The 14,508-nt window shown below is 50.4% G+C and overlaps 1 protein-coding gene across 1 annotated transcript; it reads right to left on the bottom strand.

Moving 5' to 3' along the window:
- Positions 1 to 351: 351 nt before the first annotated feature.
- On the bottom strand, positions 352 to 13,877 carry LOC141477358 (aquaporin-7-like). The gene is made up of 7 exons (XM_074166504.1): positions 13,855 to 13,877; positions 10,203 to 10,311; positions 6,870 to 6,996; positions 3,832 to 3,969; positions 2,986 to 3,104; positions 1,372 to 1,589; positions 352 to 511 (listed from the first exon to the last, which is right to left on the bottom strand). The coding sequence occupies exons 2-7, from the start codon at positions 10,290 to 10,292 to the stop codon at positions 352 to 354; spliced, it is 852 nt and encodes a 283-aa protein (XP_074022605.1). The 5' UTR covers positions 10,293 to 10,311; positions 13,855 to 13,877.
- Positions 13,878 to 14,508: the final 631 nt, after the last annotated feature.

The raw sequence follows: 14,508 nt of genomic DNA on the forward strand, positions 1-14,508 counted from the left end.
ATGAACATACAGGTATCTGGAGTCTCGCAGCTCTGCTTTGCTTTGTGGTGATTTTTTTTTTTTTTTTTTTTGGGTAGATTTTTATACAGGGAAGTTGAATAATTTCTTCAGGTCACAGACAGGTCTAGCCCTACCTGGGTCTTCCCAGTGCTTCAGAGACCCATTTTTCTGGTTACGCAGAATAGGTTTATTGAAGACTAGTCCCTCATTCCTCCACCTGCAGGGTGGAGAAATGGTGTGCTCTGGCAGCACCATTGCCTATCCCCTTATCCACTTGGTTACCCTTTGGCTGTCGGTCCAAACATCTGTGTAGGCTTTGCTGTCACGCCCTTTCCTTGGAGCATGTCACCATCACAGCGTAGAAGACTCCACCACAGGCTGTCCTTTCTCATCTCCACTTTCCAGGACAGGCTGGTTGTGAAAATCAATGAAGAGTTTGTGGATTAAAACACCAGCGAGGCTTCCCAGAATCGGAGCTGTGAGTGGGACCCACCACCAGTGAGGTCCAGCCCTAAAATGAAACACAGAAGAGGTGTCGGTGAGCCACACTGGAACCACTGCCCTCCTGCTGCATGGCCCATGGTGGGGTGAGCCGGGTCTGCTGGGGCAGAAGCAAGCTGTGGGAGCGGAGGTGTCTAGTGCCGTTTCACACATTGGGCCCTACAGCTGGCTTAGGTGATTTCTCTATCCACCACCAGCGTAATTGCTGGAGGGAGGGTCACTTTCCCCCACCAGCCTGGGAAAGTGGCTCTGTGCTGTCTACAGGTCTCTTGTTCTCCTGCTGAAATAGTCTGTGTGATCCCAATGAGTGTGGCTGTTAGACAGATGAGACACACACCCCTTTTCCCTCCCCATTTCCAGTAACATCTGCACCTCCTCTACCAAGCTCTCACAGATATAATCTGGAAATATAATGAAAATGGGCAGCCAGGACAGGAGACTGGTGATGCGCTCACCAAGGGAAGAGCCGTAGCATGGCTCCATGTCACTAGAGAGGGGAAGGCAGGGTTTCATCTTCAGGTTCAGACATCTCAATCTAGGAGAGCTCTTCAGCCACCCAGCTGTAAGTACCTGCTTTCAGGTGAGCTGAATCGCTCTCTGGCTGCAATAACCGGCTAGATCTCCAGCTAACAGGTAGCCAGTTTGGTGCCCAAATTGAGGTATCTGGATGTCAAAATGAATCCTGTGCTGGAGAATTAGTGTACCCCACGTTTTGTGTACACGATGCATGGGGCTTGCTCTCAGGATGAATGTACTCTGCAGCAATACCATCAACTTGGTCCAAAGAAAAAGGCTTCCTGACCATTTTATCCTGGGCTTATCTCCTCTCCTTGTGAGCCGAGCAGTGTAAAAGCAGAATGGGTCACTCACTTGAAGACGTCCATTCCCCAGCCAGCAATTGCCGTGAAGACCCTGGGGGGCAGGTCCCGGGAGGGGTTTATGGCATAGCCTGAGTTCATCCCCATCCCCAGGCCGATGCCCAGGACCAGGATCCCGGTAAGCAGGGCCTGTGTGCCCTTCAGGGCTCCGTTGTTTTTCTCGTCATGGATGACCAGAATGCCCAGGAGCAGCATCACCGTCGCTATAAACTGCAGGAGGAGGAAAGGGGAAACAGGTCAGGAGAGACAATGAGCAAGGCAGAAAGATCCTGCTCAGCAGAAAGGAAGAGACTTCCCAGAATGGAAGAGCCAGTGGGATTCATGGTCTGATTGAGTGAGGAGGGACCCCAGTGTTATTCCGTCCTCACAGGTGGACTGAAGAAAAGTCTTGACTCGTTTCCCAGTAAAAACATCTCCACCTCTAGGACTGATATGAACTTCTCAGTACTGTCCTCTCCCTCCACCTTTCAAGTTAGAGACATGGGTTACTTTAAGTACATTTTGTCTAACAGAGGCAGAGCCATAACAAATCGCTAACAAGACCAATCTGATCCTCCCTAGAGGGAGTGATGTTTTACACAGCCTGTTGCATTAGCCCTTTCAGGGCTAAAAGCAGATACCAAGTCCTTGTCCGGGAAACTGAATCTCCTGCCTGTGACAGTATGTAGCTGGCATTTGTGCATCTGCAGTGCCCAAGACATCAGGAACTGTGGTTTGAATAGAAGTGATGACTCCTGTCTCTTTCTGCTTTCAGAAGATGCAGCTGGAGAGCCTTGCACTGCTGGCAGAGATGCCAGCAAAAGCAGAAGCTGCAGTTTTTGGCAACGTGCTGTCACTGTCATTTGGTTTCTTGTGCAGCAAGGGCACTGTGTGCTCCACAGGAGGCTGAGTGATCAGGGCCCCCAGCATGTGTAGGCTCTCCAGCTCTCACTGTCCTCCTCATCATACCCAGGCAAGAGTTTTGTCAGCTCAAAGACAAAAGCACAGGCTTCCATACATTTGAGTTGGAAGGAAATCTTCCTTCTCCAGTGTCCCAGTGCTCCATGTTCCCTGCAGCATCCCCTTCCTATTTCTGGGCATCTGGACATTGTCCTGTATGCTGGGAACCAACTGTACCCAGTCTAAATGGGACTGCTCAGACCCCAGAGGTTCCATCAAGACAGGCTGTGAAGTTCATGTGAAGACAGTCCCAGGCCCTCTGTGCCGGAGGGGGCGACCACCAGAGCTGCCTGGGAGCATGGAGCGGGTGTAGGATCCAAAAAGGGGAAGAACAGGTCAGGGAACTGCCCAGAGCCCAAAGGAGGTGGTTCCTGATACAGCTCAGGTTCTCACTTCCCATTGCTTGGGCTATGTGCAGGGATGGTGTTTGGAGGACACTTGGACCAAGCTGTGGAGCAGCCTGCAGGCATTACCCTTTGGGGTCAGCCACCAAGGTGGATCCTTGGTGGATCCTACCTGTCAGGCACCTGCCTGGGTGGTGGGCTCCTTGGAGCAGAGGTTGTGATTGTGTCTGCCCACGTAGCACCGTGAGTCCCCTGTTGTAGACCTGCAGTAGCTCCTGTTACCACCCACCTTCTCCTACCACACCACAGGGGTCCCCACTGACCTCTGTGAAGAATGCCCCCAGCAATGATACGTAGGGAGCAGGGTAAGTGGAGAAGATCGATGCCGTGGCAGTTGGTCCTGTCACTGTAAAGTTCCCCTTGGTGTAGTCGTACAGAGCATCTAAGGGAGATGGGAATTACAGGAGTTAGCACAGAGTTCATCCCACATGGCACGTACGCAAGGCCACCCGTCACAGCCAGCACGGACACCACGGGGAAAGAGGCAATGGGAGATACGATGGAGGTGACACACCCCTCAAAGGGCATGATCTCACTGATATCTGTTACCTGCAGACTTTGGTCTGCAGTTGCTTCCTTACACCTACCAGCTCCCTGTCCCTGCTCTGGGAGCCCGGGGCAGGCTGGATGCTCTGGAGGCCTCCATCCCTCTGGATGTCTGAGACATGCTGGAGCCAAGGGGTGGTGGGTCCTCTGCTCACAACACAAAACCACAGATGTCCATGTCCTGTTATCCACAGACCAGCAGAGTCCCCCAGAGCTCCAGCTGTACCTAATGCATGGTCATCCATGTAACTTAAGCCCTTGCAGACCCTGGAAACAAACTGCTGACAAAACGCAGCTGCTGGCCTTGAGTTGAGGACAGGTTTTGGCAGTGGGAATGCCCTGAGCAAAAGGAGCTGTGCTCTCCAGGAACTGCACATCCTTCCCAGAGATATCTGGGCCCTGCTCTGGCCTTGAGCTATGAAGGTCTGTCCCACAAGCCAGGAGCTCGCCTTCCTCACCCAGACATCTTGCTGGGTACTGTAGAAGGAAATATTTTTGACGAGCAGTGAGATAAGACTGAAATGGTGCCCACAGCAACCCCTGTGATAAAGACACAACCATACCGTAATAGAGACCGAAGACAGTCGCTGCTGCTGTAAAGGAGCCCAGGAACTGCCCAATCAGGTAAGCAGGGAGCTTTCTCCAGGGGAGGTTTCCTAAAATGCAGTGTGTGATGGTGATGGCAGCGTTCAGATGAGCTCCTGCAAAATCACAGCAGAAGAGAGTGGCCTCGGTGCTGATGCATCTGTTTTGGAGCATGCCCCATGCCCCACGGTAACCACCCAGATCTTGCTCCACAACACCAGGACTCCCCCAGAACAGAGTCTCCCTCCTGCACAGACTCAAAACTGACCCTGAACAATTCAAAGCAGATAGCTCCTAGCTTTAGTCATGTAAAAATTGGACAACTTTTGCTTCACTCTGTAGACCACAGGCTGCCTCAGTCACCTCACCTGTTAGAGACACATCTCTTGGCACAGCATGGCACAGCATGACTTCTTCTGAGGAGAAAGACCTGGGAGTCCAAGAAAGCCAATGGCATCCTGGGGTGCATCAAGAAGACTGTGGCCAGCAGGTCAAGGGAGATCACCCTCCCCCTCTACTCTGCCCTTGTGAGGCCCCATCTGGAGCACTGTGTCCAGTTCTGGGCTCCCCAGTTCAAGAAAGACAGGAAACCACTGAGAGGGTACAGCAAAGGGCTACAAAGATGATTAGGGGGCCTAGAACATCTCTCTTACAAGGAAAGGCTGAGGGACTTTGGTCTTTTTAGTCTGGAGAAGAGAAGGCTGAGGGGGGATCTGATCAACGCCTATAAATACTTAAATGGTGGGTGTCAAGAGGAAGGGGCCAGTCTTTTATCAGTGGTGCCCAGTGACAGGACAAGAGGTATTGGGCACAAACTGGAACATAAGAAGTTCCATCTAAACATGAGGAAGAACTTCTTTACTTTGAGGGTGGCAGAGCCCTGGAACAGGCTGCCCAGAGGGGTGGTGGAGTCTCCGTCTCTGGAGACATTCAAAACCCACCTGGGCATGTTCCTGTGCAACCTGCTCTAGGTGGACCTGCTTTGGCAGGGGGATTGGACTAGATGATCTCTAGAGGTCCCTTCCAACCCCATATCATTCTGTGATTCTGTGGCTTTCTCTCTGTATGAGTTTCTTTCCATTCAGCTTAAAGGGAGCCCAGAACTTAGACTCACAACCCACCTATTATATGGCTACAGGTAGATGAGGCAAATCTTATCCCAAACAATTGCAAGGCCTTCTGAAAACATCTGATAGACAAGGAGAGCCTCATCCTGGCAGAGCTGAGCACCCCAGCTGATGGGAGCTGTGGGCCCTTACCACATCTGGCAGGCAAGGCATGAGATGCCGGGGAAATGAACTGCAAAATCAACCACTGGTGCCCTTTATCTTCATGTCTGTACAGAAAATCCTATGCAGGGCTGTTGGCAGGGACTCAGATTAGCTCTTAGATGTCACCACATTGAGAAGGGGTTACCAGACGGTCAATCTGTACTGGTGTAGAGCAGACCCTGTCCTTCCCTCTAGAGTTTGTAATCTTGGACTGCATTTCCTTACATTTTTTAGTACATGGCTTTCATACAGTGCAAGACCAGTTTTCCCTGATGTCCACTTTCTACAGAGGAAGTTGTTATCACAATAGTGCTTTTGGAGAAAGACTAAGTGGATCCAGGTTTGGTGCCCTTGGTGCAAACCGCATTTGTTCTCCAGGCCTTATCTCCCCATGAGTCCAAAGGAAATATTTCCTTTTTCCTGCCTAGTAGGTGTAAACTTTGGGGGTTAGTAAATATTCCAACCGTAGTGGCCTCTTCCTACTCCAGACTCAGAAAGGAGGAAAGGCCAGACACACGTCATCTCATCAAAGTGCAGGAAGAGTGAAGCGAAAGTGCATGTACTGCCTGCTACAGTCCCACAACCACAACTGAAATGGAGAGAGACCCCTTTTTCTTCCATCCTTTGATCCTTTGCAGGCATGACCAGCCATTTCAGAGATCACAAGAAACATCTTGTGGCACAAATGAAGCCAAATCTCAGAGCTAAGAAGCCCTGAAGCTGAATCCAGAGCCAGCCTGTTGCTGACTGAGCTGAGACCCTTCCTCTCACCTCCCAGCCCTCAGCAGGTCAGTTCCATCTCAAATGTCACCTGGGACTGCAGGGACCTACTTTCCATAGCTCACTTTCCCCAGGATGTCTCCACCAGCTCCAAAAGGACAGGGAGATCAAAAGATGACAGTTGAAAATTTTTCCTTTCCAACCCCGCCCCAGCCTTGGACATCTCTCTGCTCCAACAGTTCAAGAGCAAGGACTTGCTTTAATTTTCTGCCCACTAGAGCCCTTAATGTCTTCTCATGGTGCAAATGAATGCAGAAATTGCACAAGGCAAAGGTAATGCTCTGTCATGTGACAATACAACTCCATGGCCCTGAAACACACCTCCTGCGTTCGCGTGGGGCGTGTGCACATGGGTGTGCATGATAAGGAGAAAATTTTCATACCATTCCTTGTTGCAACATCAGCAGTAAGCTCTCCGTTGCAATAAATGATTTACTTCCCCATGGGTCAGATTGGCAGCATGTTTCCAGAGCTCCTTATCTCCTTGGGCCATGATGGCACATCCCAAGCACCTACCAGAGGCACTGCTGAAACCTGGCTCCACTGATCGCAGCAGGAGGGGATGGCCACACTCTGTCGGTCTCCCTGTCCGACTTGCCCCGTCTCAGCTCAGGACATGCTTTTGGGGTCAGCATACTGGAGGTATCCTGTGCCCTCCTTGTCCCCAGCTTCTCCTGACCTTGCGGCGCCATCGCAAATCCTTGGCTTGATCTCAGACGTGCCTCCCCCCTGCAGACTTGGCTGTGATCACTGGGTCACAAGGCTGACCCTGGTTACGGTCACCAGGTCTGCCCTGCTCTTCTTGCTTGGGGACCCTAGGACTGCTTTTTTTGCTGGTGAGGTCACTTGCCCCACCTTGCCATGCAGCATGCCCACCCACCCCTCCGCAGCCCACTCCTGCCGCCCCTGACTCATGTGGCCTCTATGGGAAATAGAGATGTCCTGTGGTCAAGTGTCCTACTCACCAGAGATTCCTCCAGCCGCGTGGATGCCCAAGGTAACACCAATGCCAAATCCCAAATTGATGCTCAGATGCTGCCCAAATTGTCCTCTTCCTAATACCACTTGTGCCACGGAAGACAAGCCAAAGACCTAGTGCACGGAAAAAGAGAGAAAGGGGTGTTAAAAGTAATGTTTTCGCTGTGGTGGACTGAACTTCTTTGTTACTTTTTCTACAGTACTAACAAACTCCTAAAGACAAGAAGACTCTAAGATGCCCATGGTCAGGAGATGAAATGAGAATGACCTTCCTCCGCAAAAATTGAACAAATAACTGGATTATTGCTCGTTGGTGACCATAATACCAAACAAGACACTGTGCTATAGGGACGCAAACCCCAGACACCTGCACCGAGGTCCCAGGCTCAGCTGAGATCGCTCACACAGCCATGGTAAGGGCATCTGCTCCTGAAGCCAGGGACGTGAGCCAGGGGAGCATCACCTCAGACCACCCAGAGGCAGTGCCCAAGCCGGGTGGAAGAAGGGTGGGCCAATTCTTCTTGTCTTTCTTTTCTTGGTGTGCAATTTATTGACTAAAAATGTAGTTTGGGCAGCACAAAGCTGTTTGCCAAATTCAACTCTAATTTTGGTAACCTATTCCAGAAAAAAAAAAACAAGGGAGGAAATTCTGGTTTTACTTTTCCTTTCAACGCATATGCTTTCACTTCCAAAACAGCAAAAGTACCAATATTTTTTTAGTGACTAAAGGGGAACTGGGAAAAAAATTTTTAAAAGAGTAAACACTCTCCAGCAGGAAAAGACATTGAAGAAATTGCTCTGGCCTAAAAGTAAATTGTACTTCCCTTTTTTTAATGTTGTCAGAGGGTAGAAAAATGAGTTCATTGCACAACTCTTACACCGAAATCTGGAGAAGGACAAAGCTGCTCTCGAGGTCTCTGCCTGCTTCACAAACCACTTAGGGCTTGGAGAGTATATCCTGTTCCTTGGACTGCACCAGTGTTTACCCAGAGTGACATGTCCCTCCAAGACAAAAAAGTCAGTATTCATCTAAGCTTCTGCTCTGGCCTGTCCTGTTTTGACTTGGATCTTTACTGGCTGCTCTGCCTGGATCCAAATTTCATCTCACTCATCTGCACTCCCTCTTCCCTTTCAGACAGCACCAAAATCCCCTCTTCCCCAGAGCCACTGTTCTTATCTCTCTCGTATTCACAGACCACACTCTGTGCTCTGCACAGAGCTACAGCCTGCACGGTGTGAGCCCTTCTCTCAGCCTGCCTCAGCAAAAGCCCTAAAAAGCGGTGTCTGGGATGCCCCCCGGCACCTGCAGTGCCCTTATAAAAACTTTGCTTGCTCATCTGCGAGCTTTTCCAAAGCCACATCCAAGAGGAGCCAAATGCATAAGACGTGGGTTTTGCAGGACAGCATGCAGGCGCAGGGAGGAGACGTGGCTGTTGCAGCCGAACAGCTCTATCCTAAAATAAAACCCCACAGGACAGGACAGAGAATCTATTTTTCAGCACAGATCCAAACCTCTGGTCTCTTCCTCTATTGTCACAGTCCCAAAATAGCCTTATTTTTTCTTTTTTTTTCCTACCTCCCTACTTCTTGTGCTGTTTACTCCTGCTGCCTGGTTCCCTCCAGCATGAACATTGCCTGTCTGCTAAAGCAAGAAGCCCTGGCTGAGTGCTATCATCCAACCAACAGCCAACCGGGCATCCCAGAAACACATCCAGCACATTCCTGGTTGCAGCGGTGCCTGGGGGGCTGCTGAAGAGTTGGATGCTAGGTGGTACATTTGGATGCTGGGTGCTGTTTGTGGCCAGCCCTTGATGGGGGGTCTGTGTGCAGTGTCCCACCTCCTGCTCCATTCCCTCATGGGCACCCAACATGAGCTGCAGGCTCCAAAATCTGCCTTGGACTGTCAGAGTGCAGAGAAAAGTCTCCTCCTCATGCCGCTTCCCAGAGACAGCCCTGACAGGACACCCCTGAACTTGATCTTTATCACCTGGAAATTTCCACCACCAAGAAATAAAGGAGGTGGAAAAGGAAAATGGTTTTGTTCAGCTCCCGCTGAGGAGTCACAGATGTCTGTACGCTGACCTGCAATGCGTGCAAAACTACCTATGTAGTGAGGAGTGAACGTCAAGGAGCTGGACGTGCAATAAGACGTGATAAGAAGCAGGCATCCTTTGCGCGTGCGTTGTTGCCTTTGAGAATAAGTGCCTTTATCTGTACAGACAGCTGTGTCAAAAGGCCCCCATGCTTACACAAATCTTATCTTCCTCCTGTGCAAATCTCCAAGTACGAGTTATGTGGATTATCCCCAGCCCTTCCATGCCAGCCTCTGTCCAAAGCGTCTCTCTCAGCCCAGCGGCGCTTGCAAGCTGAGTCCAGGTGTAGTAAGTTGGCACAGGCAGCTACTGGACCTTTTCGGAGGGAGGATCTCATTGTGCTGTGTTAGTCCAACACAACGAAGGCTCTGGTCCTGGTGGGCACCTCACCCCCACCCGGGATCAATTCTGACTGCAAAGCCTTCCTTACCCTCTTCCCAAACACCTCTGAAGGAGCCCAAGAGCTCAAACCCACTTTTTCTGCATGAAACCGATCCCTCAGGTATAGAGGGGAGTTTCTGTATGACTTGGATAAGCACTATTCGTTTGCCAGCGTAAGAAAATCAAAAGCGGAATCCTGGCATGTTTTATACCCAGTAATTACGTTTCCTAATGGTGGATTATGGCTCCGGAGAGTTTCACAGGCGTTCATTACCCTGGCAACCCCAGGAGGAAGACAGGGTCATTTGCTGTCCTTATTTCACAGAGTGAAGCAGGCAGTGGCAGAGGAGTCAGGGTCTGCTCCCCAAACCTGTGGAGGACCCCCCAGCCACCCCATTGCCTCTGACATGGCAGGAAGAAAACCCTCAATTCACTACATGGGATATTTCAGGGGGTCTGGTAGAAGCATTGAGTTGCCTCATCTGACCAGACACTGGTTCATTCCCAGACTCTTCCTCTTTTTTTTTTTTTTTCATAGAAGAGAACTGAAACAGCGGCTGATCTCCACCTGCTTCACCCTCTCCCGTCACCCACCTGCCACCCTCCACATGGCTTTTTTCCTGCGGAAGGTTTTCCACAGATGGCCTACCTGAAGGGAAGCTGCCGCCCCACCAGAGCAGAGGGGTGGGAAGTAGCGACCAGCTGCTGAGCAACCCCGAGGATGTGGTAGGAAACCACTGACCTTACACACTGATGCTGCAAACGCTTACCCCCTCACCCATCCAGCTCACACACACTCACACTCGCACACACAGACACACACACCTGGTCCCACCTCCTCCTTACCATGAGGATGAACATCCCCAGTGCTTCCGCCAGCAGCTCCCTCATGGTGCCGCTACGAGTCGTGAGCGCCTTCTGAATCTTCTCCAGCATTTTGCTCCCCGGCTCCAGCCTGCAGCCACAGGAGCTCCTGTTGTGACAGCACACTTCATTGCGCCAAGCTAAGTTACCCTTTGAAACCTGGCACCCTCCCTTCACCCCCAGACACCTTCATTCATTTGGTTAACGATGAACAAGCCAATAAAGCAGCAGCTCGCTTCAAAGTCTTCCCCCACCATCACCACCCCCGGCCATCCCTTTAAAACTATATGGTAAGGCTGCAATATATCTCTTACTGGGGCACTGCGAACTCTGCGCCTCTGCCCAGGAGCGGCCTATCTCCAGAGCGGTGGAGCTATAAATAGCCTTGGTGTGCTCCTAACGCCTCTGTCTTTCTCCATATCCTTTCCCCCAAAGCTCTGAGCAGGAATTTTGGCTGTGCTCTGCGTTGTGAACCCACTGGCTGGTGGTTTTGGTGGCGTTTATTTTCAACAGCTGGGATGAGGACCATCTGCCTGCGCTTTGAAGATCCATTTGGGTGACCAGCCTGTGGAGAGGATGCTCTCTCTGCCTGGAGCTGGTGCGCACCGCTGTCTGCAGCTGGGAAGGACACAGTGCCTGGGGCGTTGCTTCAGGTTGAATATTTGTTCTTGCTGAACACACCTGTGCCCACAGCTCCCATCACTAGTGGGGACCCTCCCCACCAGCCCCCCGGTCTGTCCTCTCGTGTGGGGCAAGGAGAGACCAGTCTCAGCAATGGTCTGCAGAGACCTTCATTCTCACCTGGCTGCCAGAGCAGAGCCCTCTCTGTCTTGATTCCTCCTCCACCTCCTGATTCCCGCTGCTTATCTCCCTTCTTACCAGGTGCTCTTACCTCCCCACTGTGAAAAGTTGTTGATGCCTTTGCTTAATCACTGAAAAACTTAAACCCGCTGACCGCTCAAGACCTTTTTCTGCAGGCCCTGTCTGGTTCTTTGCTGGTTTTCTTCACCTTTCTCTCAACCTGCTGCAGCTTCTCAGGGTGACTCTGGAGGGGACTCAGCACACAGCTCTGGAGGGGTGACCAGCAGCTGACCCGATGGGGAAGCAGTGCTCTGCTCACTCTGGCCCTGGTGTCACCTCCCTCTGGCACTACTGCATTGCAAAAGTTCACCAGCTTTTCTTTCATCCACAGGACACTGAGCAGCTGTATGGAAGAAGCTGGGAAGCTGATTCTTCTTTTTGCTCCATAGATGATTGTCTATCTTGTGGCAGGGAAGGGTTTTATGGACTGGGGCAAGCCCTCCTCCAGTGACAGATTAGCTACTGACCTCAGTGAACTCCTGGCTAAATATGCAGTAATTTACTATTCTGTTGTTAATAATAAGGACCATCTAATCATGAAGGATGATAACCACGCTGCTGGCAAGGGTGTTCTTCCTGCATGTTTCTAGGTGGGAAGGTTATTTTGTCCTATGAGTCTGTGAGCCATGCTGTGGCACAGAAAAGGTGGCCAATAAATTTTTCCAAGTCATTTCATTCTCTGCCATGGAAATAAATGTTTATTGGTGGAGCACTCGAACGCGGGCCTTGGAGTACCAGGTCAGGGTGGTGCCAAGAGCCCCAGATTTCTTCCACACAGGGTAATTTCCAGCTGACATGTAAAGCTGAGGTCCTGGCATCAGCATGTGTTGGAGATCTCACAGGCTTTCTTAGATAGACAAAGTGTGACTGGGTCAGTATTCCCCACAACTGGATCTACAACTTCACAGAATCACAGAATCACAGAATCACAGAATCTTCTAGGTTGGAAGAGACCTTCAAGATCATCTTGTCCAACCATCAACCTAACTGACAAAAATAAACACCCACAAAACAACAAAATGCAACACCATCACTAAACCATGTCTCCCAGCACCATGTCAACCTGTCTTTTGAACGCTTCCAGGAATGGTGCCTCAACCGCTTCCCTGGGCAGCCCATTCCAATGTCTGATAACCCTTTCAGTGAAAAAATTGTTCCTAATATCCAGCCTGAACATCCCCTGGCGCAACTTGAGGCCGTTTCCTCTAGTCCTGTCGCCCATGACTTGGGAGAAGAGACCGACCCCCATCTCTCTACAGCCTCCTTTCAGGGAGTTGTAGAGAGCAATAAGGTCTCCCCTCAGCCTCCTTTTCTCCAGGCTGAATAATTCTAATTCCCTCAGCCTCTCCTCATAAGACTTGTGCTCCAGATCCCTCACCAGCTCTGTTGCTCTTCTCCGGGCCCGCTCCAGCACCTCGATGTCTTTTTTTGTGGTAGGCGGCCCAAAACTTGGTTTTTTACTCCTAGATCTCAGGGAGCCTTCCAAGTGGATTCCTCCCTTGTGGGCAAACAAGAAAGCTGCTGTGTCTCTGAAAGGCTTTGACTCCTGTATTCAAGCATTAACAATAGGCATCTTCATATCCTAATTTGGGCTGAAAAATGGACAGGTATTTTTGGGGAACACCAGCCTCCCATGGACTTGCAGTCTTCTCAGCAAAACAGGCAATCCCAGTTTGCAATAGAAATATTTGGCTTGGTGATAATATTTGCAGCATAATCCCCAATATTGCCACCACATTCCCTAAAACTCCAACATTGCTTCTAGGATGGCATCATGTATGTGCCTTTTGCCACTGCTTGTCCTTTTACACAGGTCATTCCACAAGGTGGCACTGAGACATTAATTTCTCCCTTGAAAGTGAACAGATGCGTTTCTCTGTTGGCTGCTGAAAATGTGAGAACCTTTTAGTATTAGGGTTCCTCCAGGCACTTTTATACGTTAAAGAAAGGTGGTCTGCCAATGTTCAAGGGGTGTAACAGCAACAGGGAAAAACATTCTCTGAGTCCTATATGGCAGAGCGCCACTGCTGTGACAGCACACAAAACTGAAATGTGTGAGCCTGCGCCTGTCACCCTCCACTTAATGACCAACAGAGAAAACCAGGCAGCTCCAAAGGGCAGTTCATCCCCACCTAAAATCGGCATGTGAGGACAGACCCATGAGTCACTCTGGATGCTGGCAGTTTCCCTCTAGTGTACGCACTAGAGGAATGGAATGTGGAATGTGGAATGAACGGCTCCAGCGTGCACATCCATGTGGAGATATCTGCCACCAGGTGAGCTGGATTGCCCTTCTTCCATCCATCCAGATGTGGTGATCTTGGGCACGGTCTTGGGCATATGAGTCAGCCATGCCTGGAGTGCAAGGATCTGCCAGTTCCCCAACATGACCTGTTTGTACTTGTGTGGTTTCATTTACCTGCAGGGCTGACGAGGGCCTCTAGGGTCACCAAATACAGTCCCCTACTAGCATAAGCAGCCACACCACATCCCTTTCTGGACCAGGCCAGCCACCATTTTAGGGGTAAGTGCTTTTTGCCCCAACTGCTTCTTCTGGAAGCCTATTACCAGAACTTGCTTCACTGGAGATTAGAGATTTTCTTCTAATTTCCAGCCAATTTCTTGAAGCCATTTGTTCATGTGCCAGCATTTCCCCATTGCAGTCATGCGTTAACTCATCTCTTTCGGGTACTATCCCATAAAGTTTTCCTGTTGGGTTCATTAGGAGTGTTAGCTGCTTATGCTTAGCTCTGCACCACCTCCTGATGTTTACCTTGACTTGCTCACAAGTTGAAACTTCACTCAACATTGACCATACAATGATTTTACTGTGTTTTCCACCACACATTAAGCAACCACCTGCTAAACCAAACCCATTTTCTTCCCTAAGGCAGGTCTGCTTTCAGCACGAGTAGTAAAGGCCTCAGTTTGGAGAGGAAAGTTCTGGCACAGTCTAAGCCCACTAATAGTGCTGTTGTTGATAAATATGGCACTGAAGAGCCAGGGGAACAACCCTCCTGGGTCCTGATAGAGCATCCCTGGGAAGGATGAGTGCCCAGGGACTCCAGGGCAGTCAATGCTTCTGCAAGGAATAACGTCTCCAACTCAGTTTGTCAGTGCACATGTTTCCTCTGCACCCAGGAGTTAATTTATCTCTTAATTGCGCTAATCAACAGCTGGAATGTCGCCACTCTACTAGCTTCAGTCCTGCTGGTGAAGCATTAACTTCTCCCCAGAGGCTGAGAAGAGCATGAGCAGACAGCACAGCAGAGGAGCTCCTCACTGTGGATAAGGACAGCTTGCTCCTCCATCAGACCAAACGAACATGTCACTGAGACATCTCCAGGCCCCTTTAGGAAGTAAAGTCAGGTCCGAGAGACCAGTACACCCCCGGTATGACCTTAGCTGTCCAGGACAGACCCCTCTC

The sequence above is a fragment of the Numenius arquata genome, chromosome Z (assembly GCF_964106895.1).
Source record: "Numenius arquata chromosome Z, bNumArq3.hap1.1, whole genome shotgun sequence".
In the NCBI taxonomy this organism is placed as follows: domain Eukaryota; kingdom Metazoa; phylum Chordata; class Aves; order Charadriiformes; family Scolopacidae; genus Numenius; species Numenius arquata.